This window comes from Cavia porcellus, unplaced genomic scaffold (assembly GCF_034190915.1).
Source record: "Cavia porcellus strain 051 isolate PalLab524CR breed Dunkin Hartley unplaced genomic scaffold, mCavPor4.1 scaffold_9, whole genome shotgun sequence".
In the NCBI taxonomy this organism is placed as follows: domain Eukaryota; kingdom Metazoa; phylum Chordata; class Mammalia; order Rodentia; family Caviidae; genus Cavia; species Cavia porcellus.
This window is the reverse complement of record NW_026947492.1, coordinates 64,996,733-65,019,783: the sequence shown is the minus strand read 5'-3', so window position 1 is coordinate 65,019,783 and position 23,051 is coordinate 64,996,733. Positions and strand designations below refer to the sequence as shown.

At 33.8% G+C, this 23,051-nt stretch overlaps 1 protein-coding gene and 2 pseudogenes across 1 annotated transcript; 1 reads left to right on the top strand and 2 right to left on the bottom strand.

Annotated features, from left to right (window-relative positions):
* Window positions 1–200: 200 nt before the first annotated feature.
* On the top strand, window positions 201–1,700 carry LOC100716431 (olfactory receptor 52A1-like). The gene is made up of 2 exons (XM_003465383.4): window positions 201–927; window positions 1,657–1,700. The coding sequence occupies exons 1-2, from the start codon at window positions 201–203 to the stop codon at window positions 1,698–1,700; spliced, it is 771 nt and encodes a 256-aa protein (XP_003465431.4).
* A 9,003-nt stretch (window positions 1,701–10,703) lies between these two features.
* Window positions 10,704–11,640, bottom strand: LOC106026605 (olfactory receptor 52K1-like; annotated as a pseudogene).
* A 7,911-nt stretch (window positions 11,641–19,551) lies between these two features.
* On the bottom strand, window positions 19,552–20,511 carry LOC106026606 (olfactory receptor 52P1-like; annotated as a pseudogene).
* Between the last annotated feature and the right edge of the window lie 2,540 nt (window positions 20,512–23,051).

The following is a 23,051-nucleotide window of genomic DNA, read 5'->3' as shown; positions in this document are numbered from 1 at the left end:
AAGACAAAACACTAACCTTTATAAAAGCCATGAACATGTCATATTTGAACCCCAGAATTGTAAACTTGACTGGCATTCCTGGACTAGAACACATGAAATTTTGGATTGGGTTCCCTTTTTCCGGGATGTATCTAGTGGCATTTTTGGGAAACATCATTTTACTGATCATCATCCCTGTAGAACACAGCCTGCACCAGCCTATGTACATCTTCCTGGCTGTGCTAGCAGCCACCGACATAGGACTCTGTGCAGCCATTGCTCCCAAGATGTTTGCCATCTTCTGGTTCCAGTCTTGTTCTATGGCTTTTGATGCTTGCCTAGCCCAGCTGTTCTTTATCCACACTTTGCAGTGCATAGAGTCTGGCATTCTGTTAGCAATGGCCTTTGACCGCTACATTGCCATCTGTGATCCTCTGAGACACACATCCATCCTCACACCTTCCATCCTGGGGTGTATGATGGGAGTGGTGGTGATCCGAGCTGTCCTGCTGGTTGGTCTGCTTCCCATTCTCATCAAAAGGCTGCATGTGTTTCACTCTGTGCACATCGCCCACTGCTACTGTGAGCACATGGCTGTGGTCAAGCTGGCTGCAGAAGACGTCCGAGTCAACAAGATATGCGGTCTTTTCGTGGGATTCAGCATTCTGGGATTTGACATGATTTTTATCCTCATATCTTATGCCCTGATTTTTCAGGCTGTTTTTCGTCTCCACCAGAAGGAAGCAAGGCTCAAAGCATTTAACACGTGCACAGCTCATATTTTTGTTTTTCTTGAATTTTACATTCTTGCCTTCTTTTCCTTCTTTAGTCATCGTTTTGGACATGTTGTTCCTTCAATGCACATTCTTCTGTCTACCATCTACCTCTTGCTGCCACCTGCTCTCAACCCTATTGTCTATGGGGTAAAAAATATGGTAATTCGTAAGCGCGTGGCCCAGATTTTTCTTTTGGGTCATGGGTCCCTGCAGTGATCTATTGAATATTCTTGGCCAAAAGGAAGACTATATTAATTTTAAGGTCTGTGAAATTATGGAGGGTATGTGCTATGCTATTTTGATTCAAAATTCTGGAATATAGGAACATTTATTTACAAATTTGTCGCTCCATGGCTATAAAGAGACTGGTAGCAATACTTAATGAGTCAGAATTCGTTATTTTCTCTTTCCTTTTTGTTAATTGATTTATTATATTTCTACATGTTGATTTAAAATTGTATTAATATTTAAACTAACTCTGGCTATGTATATTTCATTTATGAATTAAATTTAATCACTAATATTCCTGCATTTCATTTTTGATATGTTTTTATTCTTGTTTAATTAAAACTAAGGTCAGTGTTCTTTATGAATTTTGATCATTTCATGAAATATCAAGATACATGGTACTTATCATATGTGCTAATGCTTATGATTTTAGATCAGTATTATTACTAAGTTTAAATTCATTGGTTTAAGGGAATACTTTCCAACGTATCTATCTCTTCAGTATGTTACGATGGACTTGTGGTGAATTATAGCATCTTTCCTAGGTGTTTTTGAACTTACTAGGTATTGTTTATGTTTATTCTGCTGCTGCTTTGTAAGTATATATAAAGCTGTGAGTAGTGTGTTTATACCCTAAGAAATAAAGGAAAAAATAGCAGTGGTTATTTGTAAGTGTGTGGCTCAGATTTTTCTTCTGAATGTGGATCCCACCAGTGATCTGTCAAATATTCATGCTTGTTAAAAGAATCATGTTATTTTCTAGAAACTGTGATAGTTTTTACTCTGCATGGCTTATGCTTGGGGTTTCAAATCATCATGCTGGAACATACAAACATTTCTAAAACGATGGCCATGTTTACATAAATATTATTTGGATGAAGACTGAACATTTTTATAATGAAATTCACTTCTAATCTACATTCCTTTTTTATTTCTTTGCATTTAGTTTGTAATTCCTTAACTTTTTCTTAAAGAAACTGTGATTACTGATTATCAAACTAGTTTTTGAGCTATGTATGTTTGCATTTATGGATTTCTTTTATTCTTAGATTTTGCTGCATCACTTTGTTTTTTTTCACATTTGTTCTTACTCATTTAAAATGAGGTCAGTATTCATTCTAATTTCCAGATTAGCTCACAACTTATTAAGATATATGTTCCTCAATTACTAAGATTTGAGGATTTTGATAAACATTTTGTTATTAATTTCTAATTTATTTTTGCTACCATCTGGGCATACTTCTAGAAGCTTAAATGCATGAATAAAGTTATGGCTTACAAATTATAGCATCAGTTTTATATGTTCTTAAAATTAATGTGCATTATTTAGTGGTGCATTCTGATACATATATATATATATATATATATATGTGTGTGTGTGTGTGTGTGTGTGTGTGTGTGTGTGTGTGTGCATATGACAGTTGGAACCTGTTTTATAACTGAATAAGGACAATTGTAAATACATAAATAATAACACATAAGTAAATACAAATCAAATAAAGGTAATTACTGTATAGGAATCAATTAAATATATGACAAATTATCAGGAAAAGGAGAAAGTAAGAAAGAAAAACATAAATAATTGACATAAAGAGATTATTTATAGAAGCAAAAGTGTTGAGTATTGCACATAAACAGAGACAATAGAATCAACAATGTAAATAAAATGACCATAATGCTTGAAGGATATAATTTTCAAGCATTAAAAAAAGCAAATATAAAATTAGAATCGCTGTATGACTATTAGGCAAGTGCATCTTTTTAATTAAAACTTATGCAGAACTTCAAGTTACTTTCTTGAGAATTGCACCTCACATTTTAGGAAAAACAGTACTCAGTATCAAAATTACTTTTTTAGAAAAGCTATGAGGTGCACTAGATCCCAGTTCATTTTATCAGGAAAACATAGTTTTGATTCCTAGACCCATTAATTGCATTAAAAAGATTATATCTATTAAGAAACTATACAACGCAATGGCAATAGAATTAGAGCAAATCAAAAATAACATGAAAATAATAACCATAAATAAAAACTACGTAGAAATACAATTGTTTTGATTTTTTGTAACTAACAATGTTAAACATGTGTTTGAAGATAGAAAAACCCATGCAGGTATTTTTTTTTTTTTATTTAAAGAAAAAAAAAAACAGTATAAGGGTACAAGTAATACAAAATTTACAAAAAAAAAAAAAAAACAGTAAGAAATCACTAGTTAATAGATTACATATTATTATCTTAGAAATAGTTGTTCGAGTTACAGGATTAAAGCGTACAAAGTGGACATTCAAACAGTGAGACTGCGAACAGTTGTGTTCAATGATCCAACAAAAACTCAGTAATATGGTCATTATCTTAACACACCTAAACACACTTGCAGTTGAATCCTTTAGAGCACTTTTTTTCCTTTCTTTTTTACAACAACATTTACACATAGGGGTTATTTTCACTGCCAATTAAAATTAAAATGGAAAAAGGCACCTAGGTTGCACTGAGAGTCTTAATAGCCCATAGCTTTGCATTGATGACGTAAATGTGACTGATCCATAGAGGTTATACATTAGGCTAGGTATTTTGGTCTGCAGATTAATCAAATTTACTGCCACTTATTTATTTTCAACTTTCCTTTTTTTTTTCAGATCTCTCAGTATTTGGATAACTTTTCACTCCATTCGGCTAATACTCTTAATACAATAATAACTGTAAGTCCAATATAGTAATACTGAAAAAAGAATCAACTACACAGTTCCTACAGGAACCTAAAAAATTGACCAGCCATAAATAATCCAATCAATATCACCTAAAGAAGAAAACTCTTCAATTGATTTGGCAGTCATTTCTTAAGCTGAGAAAAGGAGAATTTTACAGCTTGACCATAAGAATATAAGCAGATTGAGCAAGACTACACAGTCTGAACATTCTGAACTTTGAGTTGATGGAAAGTGTTTGTGGGACTGAGCACCTGCACTATGACTTCAGTTATCACAGAGGAATTTACTCTAATCTTTATTGTGACTGAAGTCCCAGAGGGACACAGATGAATGTTCAGATTGCCATCTCTGACAGCTAATTGGAAGACTAACAGAATCACTGCTTTTAAAACCATAGTCTCCATTTAAACAGCATCTTAGAAATGAACTTTGGATTGCATAACCCGTCCACAAATAGTAACTTTGGCTTTCTAAATAGATAATAAGAGCTCTATTCTGATGTTGAATTAAGTTGGTACATAAAGATTTATAGTCACAGGGTCAAATTTCCATATATGTGTTCTGAGAGAAAGTATAAGAGCTGAGCCATTCTCCTTCCCATTTGTAAGTTTTCTCTGACTAGATCATAGGCCATGTAAAGATTAGAAAGTACAATCAGCCAACATGGGAGCCACCAATACTTCAAACCAGAACTCAAGGATGGTGACTCTGATTGGTATCCCTGGACTAGAGAATGTGCAGTTTTGGGTTGAATTTCCTTTCTTTGGCTTGTGCCTGCTGGCTCTGCTGGGGAACATTTTATTGCTAGTTGTTATCCGTATAGAATGCAGTTAACACCAACCCGTGTATATCTTCCTAGCAGTATTGGCATCTACTGACCTAGGTCTCTGTGTAGCCATCGCTCCTAAGATGTTGGCCATTTTCTGGTTTGGTTCTGGCTCCATAGTTTTGATGCTTGCCTGACCCAGCTCTTCTTTGTTCATGTCTTGCAGGGCATGGAATCTGGCATCCTCCTGGCCATGGCCTTTGACCGATACATTGCCATCTGTGACACTTTGAGGCACACAGCCATCCTCACGTCTTTGTTTCTAGTTCAAATGGTGCTGATAGTGGCAATCCAGGCCACAGTACTGGTTGGGATTTTACCCATTTTATTGAAACAACTTAAATATGTCTGCTCTTTTGTTATGGCCCATTCCTACTGTGAGTGCATGGCTGTAGTCAAGATGGCTGAAGATGTTCGTATTAGCAAGTCATATGGGCTCTTTGTGCATTTTGCAATTCTAGGGTTTGACATGGTCTTTGTCTTCTTCTGGTCTCATAAACAGCAGATCAATAATATAAAGGTATTCTATCAGGAATTTTCACAAAAGTGAACCAATGTAACACTCTTGTAAATAACATACTAGTAAATGATCTAAAGAAAGACTTGATGAGCAAGTAAGAGTGTGAAGAAAACCAACAACATGGAATCTACTGAGCAAATTACTGTGTATTCAGGGTTTTTTCTTTGTAGGTATAGTTGGAAAAACTGTAAGAAACACAACTCCAAGTTACCTCTGTGAGGGTGTAGGAATATGAAATAAGTGGTAACTCCTACACTACCACATTCTCAGTTACTGGCAAATGGTGACTCCTACACTACCATATACTCAATTGGTCATGCAAAATATGCTCATGGGTAGATCTAATCGGAAACCAAGGACAGACTTATCGAGAGTTATAGAAGGCTCTGGTATCAGTAAAAACTGTACAGGTACTTCTGGGGCAGTCTTAGGATAATTAAGCTATCTCTAATTAGCCTGTTTTGAAACTCCTTTTTCTTTATATGTATATTCTTCTCTTTAAAATAAATTGGAAAAATGAATCAAAAAAGAAATAACAAATGATTCATTAGGAAAATGTGTAAAGATTGAAAGACAAGAGAAGGCATATTTGTGTATCTTTCCTCACTGTCTCACACAGAAGATGAGGGAGTACAAGAAAATGATGGATTTATCAAGACTGTGTTCTGGAAAAGAACTCCCATTCCTTCTTCAACCATCTCTTTAAAAGAATTAATATTTTAGCTTCATATACTGAGATGTCTAGGGTTTGTCTAAAGCAATCTGTTGGTCCCATTGTTCAGAAGAGTGATAAGAAACCCTTCATTATGTGGAGATGATACAGTTCACCTGGCTTAAGGGAAAGTGGTATTTGATTTTATAGATAAATACAGAGACATATTTTTTCAGAGACTTATATATATATAAAATAGAGTCAAATATTTTTTATCCTGCACTAAAATATTTTTATTAAAATCGTTCTGTATATTTCTTAGGAACAGAAGACCATTTATATTTTTTTGAAATAAAAGTACACAAAGAGTAGGTAAAACACCTTAGATTTCCAAACAATATGAAATAGTTCTTTTCAAACAAAATAATAGAATACAATAGTGGGGGAAATTATCAGTCCTCTTTCTATTGTTTATTATATGAGATCTACTAATGTATTCATTTATTTGTCTATTTAATTGTTCTTTAAATCTGTACTCAAATCTGTACTTTAAATCTTTAAATTTGTTTTATACCATATACAAAGTACATGCATTGGTGTAGCCAGAGAGAAGGCACAGAGAAAGGATTTTCAAAGACGATCTAGTACTGTCATCCAAACTACATTTCCAAAGCACGTGTGTTCATTTCCTAACCACTGAATTTCAGATGATTCTTCAGTCATTTTAAGGAGAATACCGTGGGAGTGATGCTGTGGGTTTTGGGTATAGAACATGTCTGGCTTAGCAATCTCTGCCTTTTGCCACTTGAAGCCTTTCATCACAATGGAAGAAAATCATCCTAATATGGTACAGCGAGACCAAGAGGGAGAAGTTCTAAAGAAACAGGCTTGTCAGTGAACAAACCACAAGGATTGTGCATCTTTGTGAAGTTTAAGGTCATTCCAGCTTCCAGAATTTTTATAATGAAGCCCTGTACAGGACCATAAGTGGGAATAATAGGACAATTTCAACCAATCAAAGAGCTCTATTCTGCAGTTGTCTGGAATTTCCAAAGGTTAACTTTAATAATTGAGAAACAAAATTCAGACAACACATTGGACCACTGGCGCTGAGAGAGAGTATCATAAATAATATTTAAAAACAGTTTGTACAGAAATATCACATTATTTTTACCATTTCATCATTGATGGGCATTTAGGTTGTTTCCAGGAACTACTTATTACAAATTGTGCTGCTATAAACATGGGTGCACATGTATTGCTGTGGCATGATGTTTTCAATTTTTCTGGTAGAATACTCAGAAGGGGAATAGCTGGATGGAACAGGACCTCCAATCCTAGTTTTTTCAGGATTCTCCACCTGACTTCCACAGTGGTTGTACCAATCTACACTGCCGTAACAGTGGAAAAGTGTTCATTTTCCACTACAGCCTTGCCAACATTTGTTATTGGTTGATTTTTTGATGACAGTCATGTTTTCTGAAGTGAGATCAAATCTCAGTGTTCTACTTTGCAATTCTTTAATAACCAGTGAGGCTGAACATTTCTTTATACTGTGGTGTATTACTGAGCTACTAGGAAGGATAAATTTGAGGCTTTTATGTAGGTAGCTTGAGACCATACACATAAGTGAAATCAGACTCATGTGTAAACATCATATTGTCTCCCTAATGTAAAAAACTGAAAGAGTAAATAATATCCAAAATGTGCTACAGATATTGTGAAAATGAAAAGGAAAGAAACTGATTGAAAAGAAAGAACAACTGGGATGGGGAAAAGGAGAAAACAAAGAAGGGGAAAGATTGCATGCCTATATATATATACATATGTATATATACAAGATAGATAACTATGCTACTAATCTCTGTTCCTCAAAAAGAACAGTTTGTACTTTCATTGTTCAATTGGTTATTCTTTTCATACTTGGGTCTTGCAATCTGAACAACTTTGATGATAACAATACACAATATATTTATCAGTATAAAAGTACAATTTTGTTTTGAAATTCTGTAATACTGTTTTTATACTTTTTTGTTTTTAAAGTTAAATATATATATATATATATATATATATATATATATATATATAAAAAAGAGGAAAGACTTGAAGAGACCTCACTCTGAAACCACTGTAATACGGAGAGGAAAGTGAGCTGGGAAGACAAAACTCCAGCCTCTCCTCAGCCTCCTCCATTTCCCTCGGTTCCTATTTCTTTTCCTTTATGGTTTTATTCTCTTGTTCCATTATTTTAGTGAACTAAATGTTTAAGTGTATGCATTATCTTATCATCTTTTTCTCAGGAAATTAGTTATTTGAAAATAAGTGATCTATTAAAAGTTATTTATTAAAATTCTGATATGGAAATTCTTGATTCTATTCTAAAAACAGACATACTACTCATTTTAGTGAGTGAATAAATTGGTTTCATATTGTTTTCTTTGAATCGTGACTGAGGAACAAAAAGGGGAATTAAAAACAATTAACAAAAAGCTGGGCATGGTGGCACATGCTTGTAACCCTAACACTTGGAAGGCTGAGGCAGGAGAATCATTGTGAGTTAAAAGCCAGTCTGGGCTAAAGAGTGAGTTCAAGGTCAGCCTGAACCATTTAAAGGAACTCTGCCTCAAAAAAGTTTAAAAGAAAGAAAGAAAGAAAAAAAGAAAGAAGAAAGAACTAAATAACAAACAATATTTGGTAAAGGAAATAAGAAAGGTAAGAGCAAGGAAGGCCAAAAGAAGAAAGCAGGCCTGTGCTTGAGTTCCAGAAGCTAACTAAGAGCATGTCACGGGGACATGATGAGCCGGGCTGCCCATTTATTCGAGTAAATATGTTACTCTGAAAATTGGTGCATGAAAAGTATAAGAAACTTAACTGTTATTTAACAAATCTATTGATATGATTTAATATATATGTTTTATGTGTATGTATTCTTATGTATGTATGCATATCACAGGAGATGTGTATGAATACACATATATGTAAGTATGAAATCATGAGAGAGTTGGAAAGACAGAGTCAGAGAAATGTTTATACATAAATAAAAAGATTGGAAATATCTACACTTAAAAGTATATATTTGTGCACATTTCTGACTGTGAATATCACCTGTGCTTATGTTTGTTCCACATTACCTAGGGATGTTTATCTATAATAATTAGAGATGCAGGGTATGGCCGAGTTACCTATCTATACTCCTTGGCTTACTATTGCCTAATAACATTTTTAACACTGAGATATTGGTGTAAAGCCTGTGAACAACTGAACTACCTGGGTTGGCCCCTGCTGTAAACTAAAGGTCAGTGTAGCAGGAATGGTGAAGTCTGTGATGAAACAGCTGTGATACAGAATAGATCACAGGCAAAGACATCTGGCAGGAGCCAGAATGAAATAAAAGGTCAGAGTGATACTATTTAAAAATAATCCTTAAGGACAACAATTCAGAGACGTGTCTCGAGGTGTGGGAAAATTTCTGACTAAGAATGATTGAGCTGAAATGCCTTCTGTCGGGAAAAAACTAAAGTGGTGAGAAATACCTGGACCTTTACAGTAAAGCAGTCAGGTTTGGCTGCAGTGATGCCTAGTCTATGATTTATTGAGAACAGATCATCTGGGGAGATGGGTTGGCAGCCAGGCATGTTACAACTTTAAAAATACACTATGGTGTTGAATTTTGCCCTTGAGAAACAGAATGTTACAAATTTTAAGTGATTAAAATGAGATATTTGTTTGAAAAAGACTACTCCAGTTGCAGCATTACCACTTTTCAATAAGAGAAGTAGAGGTACAAAGATTAATCAGAAAGATTTTGTCTTTCTGAAATGCATGCAAGTAACAAAAGTATAAGGTAGAAAAGAAGTTAGTACGAATGTACAAAGCAATTGTGATCAGTTGTATTTAGACACAAAAACTAGGAAATTTTGAGTTGCCAAACTGAATTTAATACCCAGAAACATCGCTCAGTGGCATAAGCACCTGCTTCGCAAGGGCAAGGTGCTATGTTCAATTCCTGTAAATAAAATTAATTTGTAGATTAAATTAAATGAAGTCAAATGAACAAAAGTGGGAAATACAGAGAATCATTACAGTTGCCCAGAAAATCAAAAGTTTATTAACAGTACAATATTTTTCCATGTAAGTTCAATACAGCAGAGATTTTTAGGGCCTATTTCATATTAAGTGATTTTTATCACAATAAATTAAAATTTTGCAAACCTTTAGTTTTGAAAACATTAAGTTCAAGGTTTATCTGGAAGGTGGTTAATGAGGCATTTGCAATTTGCTTTCTGGGGCACAGACATAATTTATTGGCTGAGATATATAATAAATATTTAAATCATAACAAAGATGAAATCAGCTAGGTAGAAAGTAGAAATGAAGTTAGAAGAAAAAAATTAACTTTCAAGGTATTTTCTTCACTTGTAAACTGTTTACCTCTTAGGTTCAATTTATTATTTATTACCAAAGATGATTTTGTTTTTCTTGTTTAGTTTTTCTAAAGCCTTTAGTCAAAGATAGGTAGCTTATTACTCATTTGTATAATTACAGTTATTGTTATTGTGTATATTTATATTATGGGGTTAAGCTCCATGTCATATTATTTTGTGCTTGTTAGTTAAAACACAAATATGAAAACAAATTAAAGTAACACACATTTTAATATTTATTTTAAACCATAAATGTGAATAATATGTGTCAAAATTGTGTTTTAATGTCATTTGCAAAGTGTTTCTAATTTATATGACATGGTATGATCAACAATAAATTTCAGAGCAAAATGTTATTTTAGTTTATTATTTACATAAGTATTTAAAGAATATTCTGGTTGTAAGAATTTAATACCAATTCCACTCTGTAGACTCATTCTCCCGTTACATTCCCAAGCAGATTCCCCCTTACATTTGTGACTCATTTTTCTGTGAAACTGCAAGCCTGGAAATAATTATCTCTACCTGTAACCTGGTCTGAAGTCCAGTTCCACATCACCGGATCTCCTGTCCATCAAAAGTGCCAACCTCAGTCTGTTTGACTTTGGAAGACACATAAAACCCACTGCCTCATTTGTTTGGTCCGTGCCCTATAAATCAAAGGATTGACCATGAGAGGAACCAGGAAGTAAGGGTTGTCCATGATGATCTGTAGATGGGGAGCCACATGGTAGCCTAAGATCTGGGCCAGGACAGAAAAGACAACGGGAGAATAAAAGAGGCCAATAACACAAAGATGAGAGCCACATGTGCTGAAAGATTTTCACTGAGCTTCCCAAGATGATACCTGAAAGACTGCGTGAAGGATAAGTCCATAGGACAGCATGATAAAAAACAAATCAAATCCCACTGACACTACTATAACTATAAGGCCATAGACAATATGGTCAGAGATGTCCCCACAAGCTATCATCACTACAGCCATGTAGGCACAGTAGGAGTATGCAATTATGTGGGTTTGGAAAATTTCTAGTCGTTTTGCCAAGATGGGTGCTGGGGTTAGCACTGCTATTGCTCTTGCCAGGATGGCTAGTGTCGTCTTTACAAGCGCCTTCATATCAAGTATGGTTATATATCTCAGTGGGTACCAGATAGCCACAAATCTGTCAAAGGCATGGCCAAGAGGATCCCAGACTCCATGACATAGAAGGAAGGGATGAAAAACATCTGTGTGAGGCAGGCATCAAAGCTGATCTCCTTTGCATTCATCCAGAATATGACCAGCATGCGGGGCACAGGGATACTGACCAAGCTCATGTCAACGGCTGATAACATGTCCAGGAGGAGGAACATGGGATCATGGAGACTCTTCTCCATTCGGATAATACACACAGTGGTGGCATCGCCCATGATCACAATATCAAGGAAAAAGGCACAGAAAACCAACCATGGGCAGTTTCCAGGCCAGGTATTTCAGCCAGAACAAATATCAAAGGCTGAGGAATAGAGTTGTTGCAAGTGCACATCCTTAGCCTGAGTTCCTAAAAGTCTGATTCCTAGGGAGAAAGACACAAAAGCATTTTGAAGTCACTGCATCATTTTCTTCTATGCAATGCTGGTTATAACAGTATTTTATAGTGTTATTGGGATTATACTATGTAACATAAGCATCAAATAAAGTTTCTTTTATTTGATGCACAGGAGAATAATCCTGGGGAAATTTCTCTGCATTAAAGTCTTTTTCATTTGATGTATAGGAGAATAAGTCTTGATAAATTTCTCTGCAGAAGGGAGAAGACCTCTCAGAAATAAACTTCCCATAAATATGTAACAAGTCTATAATTCAGAATTTCCTACAGCCAGGCTAGCTTCTGTTTAACATTCAATATTTGTGACCTGCTAGTATTATCTCTTAGACATTGAACATGTTTCCCACATTATATGCAGGGATTTGTAGTATAAATTCAGAAAGCAGAGCTTTGACTTCAAAGAAAACTCAATTTAAAGATACAGTACCTGGATCTTCAGTTTCTGGAATGGATGTGGTGTATTGAGATTCTTCCCTGGAGTACTTACCCAGTCAAGTTGATTTTATCAAAGGATTTGGGAAATCTGTTGGTATATTATGTGGAGAGTATAATGTTTGGAGGAACAATGGCTGTTATTAATGACAAATGTGAAATCAGAAAATGTTTCAAGAAATAGTAATTTCATGTTAATTTTCCAGATATGAATAATAAAATTCAGTTAAGGAGTAGAGATAGAGAAAATTGAATGAATGGTTTTCTATGCTTTATTTCTGTATGGGGAGCACAGTTAGAAAGTTACTAGCCAAAATTATTTTTACAGAAATGAGGTTTTCTTCCATTTGTTAAATATTTTTAATCACCTTATTTTGGGTGAAAAATACATTTAAAATTTATATATACAGTGTAAGCAACAGACTGATATATCGTCAATATACTTCATGAATATGTTAAAATTGAAATCACAAAATCTAAATAAACAAAAATTAGATTCAACACTTAAAAGTCACATAATAGATTAACTTTATTTATAGACTTAGTTAAAGATATATCAGCTGCATCATGTTTTATAAAAATATCACAGAAAATGAAAAATATTACTGAAAGCTTAAGTAAAGTATACCACAGTTACTCAAACATTGAATATAGTAGTATTAATATAACATAATATTAGTTTTACTTATTGATTGATTTGTATTGTTTTCATTTTATTTAATTATTTTCTAATTTAATCTCAGGTCTTAATTCACTATGTTCTCAATTTATTTTTAAAGTCAGTGCACAATTTTTAAGTTTCTCCTAAATAATGTGTTTATGTTAGCCACAAGTTACAATTTTAAAGTAAAAAAAGTTAGACTTACATTGTCTGCACTGTGAATGCAGCTTTTGCTTCATATGTAGTAGCACAAAATAGAATTACATATCTACTGAATATGCTACTATTGTAGCATACATATGTCATAAATATTCATCCAAATGAAAGCATTTCATATTTCAACTACATTAGGTGAAAAGCACACCGCAACTTATTGCTAAGTAGTTATCCTGAAAGATATCTTGCTACATTAAAAGTCAGAAATTGATGGAAAAACAAGGTGCTTCCAGAATAAAGAGGAACTAGGGGAATTTGCAACCACTAATTCAACTCTACAGAGAATATTGCAGGATAGTCTAAAAAAAGAAAATACCAAGATTCCAGAAACAGTGGCAGAGAGGCCACAAAGAATGGAGCAGAAAACGAAATGAAGAACGACAAACTGACAACAAACGACAGAAAAAGAGCTCAACAGAAATGAGGCAGAGAAGATTGGAAGGTAGGAACAGCAATTTTGGAGAAAACAAGATATCATGATAGCTAGTATCTGATTTAGTATCATCTTGTTTTGAAGTCCCATCAAATGTGTATTCTTCAGTCTCCATTAGTCTTAAAAGGATGTATCTTATTGGATTTTATTATATATGATAATATAAGCAAAAACTTTTATAGACAAGGAGTTTATATAGAAACCATTGTTCATTTTCTGTCAATTGGTTCTAAATACCCTGTATCACTGTCATTCTCTTGAATGGTTTTATAGTGTCGTGATATGTTTGGTGCTACAGTATAAGAAGTTATACTCAAAGATTTCAAGGAAAGAGACACTATGGTAACTATTTTTATGTCAGGATAGCTTGTGATGAAACACTGGTTTGCTTAAATGGTTATGATTTGACCTGCGCTATTCTGTTGTTAAGCCCTCGTTTATCTCAATCCCCCTTTTTTAAAAATTATTTACTTTTTTTCTTTTTATTTTTTTAATTAAGGGAAAAATAAACGAAAGGATAGCAGGATACATTATAGTAACCTACTTTGATTTCCTATTAACTTGATTTGAAATCCTGTATTGCCCTCACCATCTTGTTTTGACTGATTTTCCTCTATTCTGCTTTGCTTGATAGTACCAAGATCAAAATTATAGGCATAACTGTGAAGACAATAAGAATCATTATGAAGCCCATTCTGATTGACTATTATTTTCTTTTAAAATCCTGTAATGTCTCCAATGCTTTGGTTTTATTCTTTCCTGTTTAGTTCAATTTTATTATAACTGCCAATTCTTCTTAAAATAGCAAGAGGCAATATGGTAACCATTGTATCACCTTATATTTTGTTTTTACATTCTCTATTATGTCCATCCTTTTGTTCTGATATGTCGCATTTGGTTTTACTCTCCTCAATAAAAGTAATAAGAACTGTGGGAGTAATAAAACCCAAAATGTGTAATTGTCATTCTAAAAAAAAAAAAAAAAAAAAAAAAAGAAAGAAAGAAAGAAAGAAAAGAAAGTGCTCTAAAAGTTATAACTGCATATACGTTTAAGTGTATAAGATAGATAACCATATTACTGAGTGTTTTTTGGATCATTGAACAAAACTGTTTCTACTCTCACTGTTTGAAAGTCCACTTTAGGTGCTTCAATTTTGTACCTTGAACAATTATTTCTAAGATGAGAATATATAATCTATAAACTAGTGATTTCTTACTGTTTATTTTTAAAATTTTATATTACTTGTACCTTTTTTATGTTTTTTTTTCCCTTTTTCTCCTGAAATAAAAAAAGGGAGAAACATTCTATGTCAAAATGAAAATACATGTCAGCATGAAAAAAAATCAGAATATCATTGGAGTAGTGCATGGAGCCCTAATACTTACTCTATGCAATTTAAGTAAATATCTTAAGATTTTAAGCCTCATTTCCTCTCATAAATTTGGAAGAGGCATAGATTGTGAAGCTTATAAATCTGCCTTTTATTCCCGGTAGTTTTCATAGCACAGTTCTTTAAATGTTTTGATGTTTCCAAACCCAAGTTTCCTTGATTTTCTGTGGAATACAAAGTATAAGATTGATAAAATGTAAGTTTAATTTGTTGTTTTCTGAAATGAATTCCGATAAATATAGTGAATAGAATCAATGGCTTAAGAAATAATATTTATTTATTGTGATATTATTTTCCTTAATGGTTTTGATTCATTACATGCTTTAGGAAGAGATATACTGTCAACAAGGAAAGGGTGCTACAACATAATATGTATGTTGTAGTTTAATAGATGAAAGGAACCTATTACAGAGACCTGTTTCCAAACAGAAAAACTTGCCTGCGAAAACAGAATTTCATGTCTAGGGTTTTTGTATAGAGATCGAAATGATCACATATTGATAATAAATCACTATCCTACAGATGAAAATATTACATGTGATAATTAAATTCACATATTATTGAAATGTGAAACAATAAATCAAGATTTCCTTTTCCAAGCTATCAGGAGAAATTACCAAATGAAATATATCAACCTTAACTATAAGCAAAGACATCATCAACTCAAGCATTAAGATTAGAAATATACTTGCTGTTTTCTAAAGAACACCAATGGTAATTTAATAATTGCAGAACCCTAATCACAGCCCTAAAAGCCTTTGTGGTTGTAGTATTTGGTTGAAAATATTTGAGAATTCCTTTTATTTTTCAATCCCAGGAGTTTCTGGTGCTTTTCTTTTCTTTATTTTTCCATTTTCTTTGTGTTGTACCTACGGACAGGTCACACTGAGTCTGAGACTAGCAGAGTCCACTTGAAGATCTCTCTCTCTCTCTCTCTCTCTCTCTCTCTCTCTCTCTCTCTCTCTCTTTCTCTTTCTCTCTCTCTCTCTCTCTCTTTCTTTCTCTCTCTCTCTCTCTCTCTCTCTCTCTCTCTCTCTCTCTCTCTCTCTCTCCACAACTGTCTGGTGTTTAAGCTTGAGACAGATAAATGGCTGGCTGATCTGTGCCCTCCTGAGTCTCAAGTGATCTCTCTTCTGTTGGGAAAGTGCTCTTCTTACCTTGTATTTTGTGAGGAACAAATCCCAAATCAATCTTTGATGATAGCATTGTTTATGAGACCGCAGCTATACTCAACATAGGGATGCTGTGGGAGACTTTATGGTATGGTTTAAGAACTCTAGAGGAAGTAGCAGAGAACAGTGAGTCATTTAGAATAAAATCTGAGTGCTGGAGCAGAAGGGGGATTAAACTCAACATTGTGGCTTATGACCACAATTATGCAGACACTGTATTAACTTGTTTCAAAATAAATCCACCCAGTCATTTTGATTTTTAATGAACTGGAGACTTCCATAAGAAAAATCACAATGCATCTTGAATTCTTTGCTGTTTTTTAAATACACAAGTTAGGTAGAAATATATACTATGTAGAATAACCATTGATTAAATTAACAACATTTTGGGGTAAGCCTTATTCAAATACAAAGAAAATGAACATAAGAGCAAAGAGGAACTAGATACAATAAATACCATCCAAGTCAAGGTTTCACTGAGACTGAAGTTTAGAAATGCTTTTGTCTTAAGAAAAAAAAAAAAAAAAAAAAAAACAAGCTAAGTTTTTAGAAGACTTAATGGAGCCAGAAAAATGTTCCTAATGATTTTTAATAGAAATGGGTGGAATGCAAACATCTTGAAGATATTAATTGGGGCTCTCTTTATTTACCATAATGCATCAAATCCTTGATCAATGCTAGACATTCAAATATGTATCTACAAGCACATGGGCCTATACACAGTACCCCTTACAGTGTTTTTTCATCAGTCTTCTGTTCTGAACTCTAGGACTAAAATGTCATTGCCACGGATAAAAATTAGTGACCACTACTTGATTTGAGGGTGTATTAGAGTCTCCAGTAAGCCAGTAAAGCCTAAAATATGTACAGAGTACTCAAATCCATTGAATTCTTTCTACTGCGATTGTGACTACTTGAATTCAATGCTTATCATATTGTTCAAACAAAATGCCTTCTAAAAGATGTATTTTAATCATTCTGCCCCATTTCCAGCATCATGTGACAGAAGTTGACTTTTCTTTTATGGACATATCATATATTTGTGTTTTACATAGTTATAGTGCAAATCAGGATACTTTAAAATGTGTAGTGAAATGGATATTCCATTAAGAAAAAAGTTGTCATCCTTCAATGTGACATTTTTTGTATGAGGAACATTTAATATCAAATAAACTCACAAATCTTCAGTGTACAATAACACACTGTCAGCTATACTGTTCAATGTGTTCATTAGATGTCTAGATTTATCTTTGGCACACTTTGACTCACTTCTTTGCATCACACTCTGTGACCCTTAGCAACAACCTTTCTATTCTCTGATTTTATGTATTCTATATTTTATTTCTAGTTGGTACAAAAATATTTTGCAAGTATTTTTTTCTTTCTGTGTTTGGTTTATTTCACTTAACAGTGTCAATGAGGTTCATCCTTATTGTCTAAAAAGTTAGATATCTTCTTTGTCTTAGAATGGAATAAAATCACATAAAACCATGAACCTGATCAGAGCATTCCGATGCATGCAGCTTCCATTTTTTTTTCTTAGCTTTAGGATAAAATTGTCTTTTTTTTTTTTTTTTGTCTTTCTTTTTTTTATCGGTACCAGGGATCGAACACACGATTCCCTGCTTGTAAGGGAGGCGCTTATGCCACTGAACTAAATCCTCAGCCCTTTTAGGATAAAATTGAACAAACTTGTAAGCCCTTCTCAGTCCTGCCTACTACACAAATCTTCAGTTCAGTGTCTACTTTAGGCTACCAAGTGGGTTCCTTCCATTGTTGTATCCTGTTTTAAGGTTCGCATTTGTTCATACATCTTGTTCTCATTCCATGCAGCATCACTACCCCCATTTCCACAACTGCTTTGTCAATCACCTGCTAGATAACTCTATCTACCAATCATTCAGATGACATTTTTAAAGAAACTTTCTCTGTTTCTCCAGTGTAGATCAAAACCTCACTGTTAGGTCTCTTACAAAAGATTCCTTAATAACATTTGGTATCCGATAAAAAATGCACTTAGATATTTGTTTCATTACCCCCTCTCCAGAATGTAATCTCCTGAAGCAAACAGACCTATTTGCTCACTTTTCTTCGGAGACTATCACAATCTATTACCTAAATAAATATTGATGATAAATATACAAAACACCTGATATTTCTCTGTCAGCTGGACTTCAATGGAGAGTTTTTCAAGATTTAGTTTGTTGTTGATTTTAATATGATTAACCAACTTTAACTCATATTCAGTAGACAATCAGTAAGTTTATCTCTGTAGTTTATATTTCCACACCCAATAAATAAAAGACATTGATATTTATCTAAGTTAGTATTATTAGATAGATAGATAGATATATAGATAGATAAGGAAGATAACTATGATTTCAAAGGTGAAGGCAAGCTCCTCATAATATAAGAGCAGGTATTTTGTAAACACCTGTGTAAACTTTACACTGTAAAGTGTGGAAGTAGTCCTCCAAGATTGAATACAAAAGCATATAAAGCAAAAAGGACAAAATGCAGTTTAAAAATTGCAAGTTACTTTAAATAAAACATCACTATAATGAAATTAAGAATGTATTTCCTGATTCCTTCTGTAGCACTTCCATATTATATGACCCAAGCATTTAATGGGAAGAATTAGATTGCTTAAAGAATAAGAGTTTAACTATTTTCCTTTAGATAAATTTACCTTTATTATTTCCTCAAGCATATCACTCTAGAAATTAAGTAGTTAATTAAATTCATAGACTACTATCTGTAGTAAAATAAAAAAGCATAATCTCTTGAGACTTTAATCTTGCAGGAAAGGCTTAAATAGTCTGAGAACAAATTCATCTGTGTATTTGAGAGGACCCCTAATAAAAGTCTAAAAAGACCAACTTTTAATTGTTAAACACACACACACACACACACACACACACACACACACACACACACACGCACGCACGCGCGCACACACACACACACACACACACACACACACACACACCAAATAGTATGATGCTATTGTTGGAGAGAAAATATTCTAAAAACAGTTGATAATTTAAATCTTTATTTTCTTCATTAGTGTATTGCTAAATCATTTCATTTTGAAGTCATACAACTTGCTCTGTGATCCATTGGCATGAACATGTGCAAAAGTTTTAATATATTCAGAGGCTACTATATCAGTTTTATTTCATTTGTACAATACTAGAAGAGATCACTAACTTTTCTATTGCAGGGTTTTCATGGATTTTTAAAGATTTTATCAGTTTGTTTCATGTTTAAAGCATTTATTATTGTTAAATAAATTATGCTGTTCCATTATATAACATTATCATAATGGTAAGGAGCAAAAGAGGATTAATTTTCTGTTCATGAAGTTTTAATCACATGCTCTAAAATTCAATAGCCTACAAAACTATTATAATAGATAAATTCATGAGACATGGGCATTGCCTTCCATGCAGTCATTCTTCTCATTAAAATTCAATAAAACTCCTGATTTCACAAGATTTGATATCATTTATCAGGAGATTAATTCCTGCCTTCGTCCTGTTACTATCCGCAAAAATGACAACATAAGTGAGCAGCATTTACTAGTATAAAATGAAGCACATGGTCTCTAAGTTTTTTTGTCCTCATACCATAAACAATGGCGTTCAAAAAGTGTGGCACCAGAAGGTACATGTTGGCAATGAAGATATGAATTTCGGGGCCACATTGTGGCCAAAGTGGTGCATCAGGAATGTAAACACAGCCATGGGCTAGAAAACGAGGATGACACAGATACAGGAACCACATGTTCTCAGAGCTTTCAGACATCCTGCAAAGAGACACGAAAGACAGCATGGAGGGTGAGAACATAAGACAGTGCAATGGAAAAGTCCTCACTGGAACCATTGACAGAGGCTACACTGAGACTGTAACATGTGGTGACTCTTGTGTCTACACAAGCCAGCTACACCACAGCCATGCACTCACAGAAGGTGTGAGCAATGATGCAAGTTCTGCAGTAGGGCAGCTGCTTGAGGAGGATGGGGTGTGGGGTAAACAAGGCTGCTCGCTGCAACAGCACAGTCCCCCCATTTTGGCAAGGCGACTGTTGGTGAGAATCTTAGCATGATGCAGTGGGTCACAGACGGCCACATAGCAGTCGATGGCCATGGCCAATAAGAACTCTGATTCCATGGCAGCAAAGCTGTGGATAAAGAACATTTGAGTCTGGAAGGCATCAAGGCAATGTCATGGGCTCCAAGTCAGAAGAGACACAGCATGTGTGGCAGTGTGGATGTGGGGAGGACGAGGTCAGTGACTGACAGCATGCACAGAAAGAGGTACATGGGCTCATGGAGTCTTCTTTCTGCTCTCACCACAGCCAGGATGGTCACATTCCCCACCACAGCCACCACCTCCATGGAGTAGAACAGAACCCCATCCAGACGTGCATGTGCTCAGTCCTGGGATGCACATCAGCGAGAAAGCTGTGGGAGATGCTAGGGAGTTATTGGCTGCTTCCATGATTTTGTTACTCTTTTTCCTCCACAGATGAAATTCTATTTTTTAGGACTAATATTTTCTGCCAAGATCGTTCCAACAAAATTCTAACACACATTGAAATTGAATTTGTAAAAGCACAATGTATTACATTAGAAAACACTCTAAGCCTTCATTTAAAATTTATAAAAATCTTAATGACAATAGACAAAAACTATATAAACACAGTGTCCTTATCATAAACTGTCTTCAATTTCATGAATTTGTTAGTGAACTTACTTGTCCACTTGAAATAAAAGTTCACTATCATTTCCTGAATTGAACATTTAATCTTGACAAAATTCAAACATTTTTATAAATAATGAAGGTCTTAAAATTATTCCATTTCATTGCTAATGTTATCATCATTGCCAGTGCATGTCTATTGTTTTGATCACTCATCTAGATCCTTTTGTGGGGAGACTCAGTGATATTGGTCCTGCCCTCGGCAGCTCAAATGACCTAGTGGATCTTGAGGAACTGTTTCTTTTTCAGTTCTTTCTTTTTCCAGTGAAAAGTTCCAAATTATATGCCCAATTATGTGATGAATTCATTATTTTATACAAGATTTTAAAATAAATTTGATAGCATTTGTCACTATTTATACATTGATTTTAATCAATATTTTCTCTTAATTTTGTATGTGTGTATTTTACATATACAAAAATATAATCGAAATATAAATTTTAAATGTTAGCTCAATAACAATCTTCCTCCAAAAACCATATGTAACTTGATAACAATATACTCCACATAATATTGATGAATTTTAATAATGTGGAAATTAATACTAATGAAAATTTAAAAAATAGCCTCATGTACCCACTGTTATATTTAAAATCTGTCCAAATAGCTAATAAACTGGAGTAGCATTACAGTATCTTGTTCTGAATAAAGGAAGATAAAATGAAATTTGAAGTCAAATTGTGAATACTCCTGGTACTTTTGGAAATGTCCTCAGTTTGATCTGGTTTGTAAAAGAATAATATTTCAATTATTATATTTCTCTCATAAGAAATAAAGTCAATAAACTTTAAAAAAAATCATCAAATTTTATCAAAAATTAAAATAGATTAACAACTTAGAAAAGACTTCACACAGAGTAATAAATAAGTCACTGTATTTGTTCATTATTCTATTATATCATAGGTACTATGGACCAATGAAATTTCTAGACAAAAAATGATGTAATTATATCCATACTTTAAATAACATAACCATCTATCCTTTCAGCTTTTTGCTAACTGTCTTTCCTAAACTATTTATAGGGTAATATTAGGCTTCTTTTTTTAAATAAACCATTCTACATTGAAAAGTTCTGCTTCTCAATATATACAACTTGGATGACTATTACCCTCTACTGCTCCATTTTGTTTTGCAAGTTACTACTCATCCCATGGTATTTACAACCAATGGACTCTCATCTATGTCTCCTTGTTAGACGACTTCCAGAAGATATATTTGTTATTTTTTGTACTCTCATTGATTTTTTTTTCTCTTCAGTTTTGATAGATTTATCAAATTATGAAACACATACATGCACACACACAAATATACACACACATATATATTTACCATAACATGTAAGTCCCTCATAAGACTAAATTGAAGAAACTTTAGCATCTTATAAGTTACTGTGACCAGCCTGAAGATGAAGAGTGGACCATTCACAATGATAGCAAAACCTTGTACTTAACTGCCATTTTAAATTGCTTCCCAACACTCTGAAAAATCAAATAGTATTACTAACATTTACGTAATTTAAAATAAAATATTTAAGTATTTTAGTTAAAGAATTATGCAGACACATTCCAATGATGAAATGTAAAAACGATTTTTTTTCCTTTGGGTGGATTTTAATCACTTGTTCTGCCACATTTATGAGAACGTGTTCCAGAAACAGAATCTCTTTGAAGATAGATCCCAAATAAACTGTTGCTTTTAAACTAAGATCATGAAGATCTTGGCTATCTATCTTCCACCTGAAGAGAAAGAAACCTAGTCACTATTTTCTGCTGTTTCCCAGATCCTTTTAAAATTTGCTTATCAATTGACAGAACACCTTTGTTTTCTAGGGGGAAAAGCAACCAGATTTTGTATATCAGATATTTTTATATGGAATCAGAAATTATGATATAATGCATTTGAAATATGATCAAAATACAGAGTGAAAGTCTTTTTTTAAGTCTTTAGTTGCATTTTGCCAGCTGCTTCAGTGTCCTGAATCAAAGCATTTACCTTACGTAGCCATTTTTCCTTTGAAGAAGAGCGGAAGGCTGTACAGTGAGAGATGTGGTGAATAAAGAGCATGAGGACACAGCACAGTGTCTTCACAAGCCTGCATCTCTGTTGGATGGCGCATCACAGCATCTCTCAACAATTTCTGATCACACCTCACAAATATATTCACAATGAGGTCTCCCAGACACACTTCAAAAAGAGGGAAGAATCGTGGAATAAGCATGTTTGATATGAACAGGAGTATTTTGAGGTTGATTAATGGCAATATTTTGATTACATCCCAT

Excerpts from the sequence above, each read along its gene's own strand:
- LOC100716431 (XM_003465383.4), top strand. The coding sequence starts at position 201 with ATGTACATCTTCCTGGCTGTGCTAGCAGCCACCGACATAGGACTCTGT. Across the intron at positions 928-1,656 it reads AAATATGGTAATTCGTAAGC|TGTGTGGCTCAGATTTTTCT; the intron begins GCGTGGCCCAGA and ends GTTATTTGTAAG.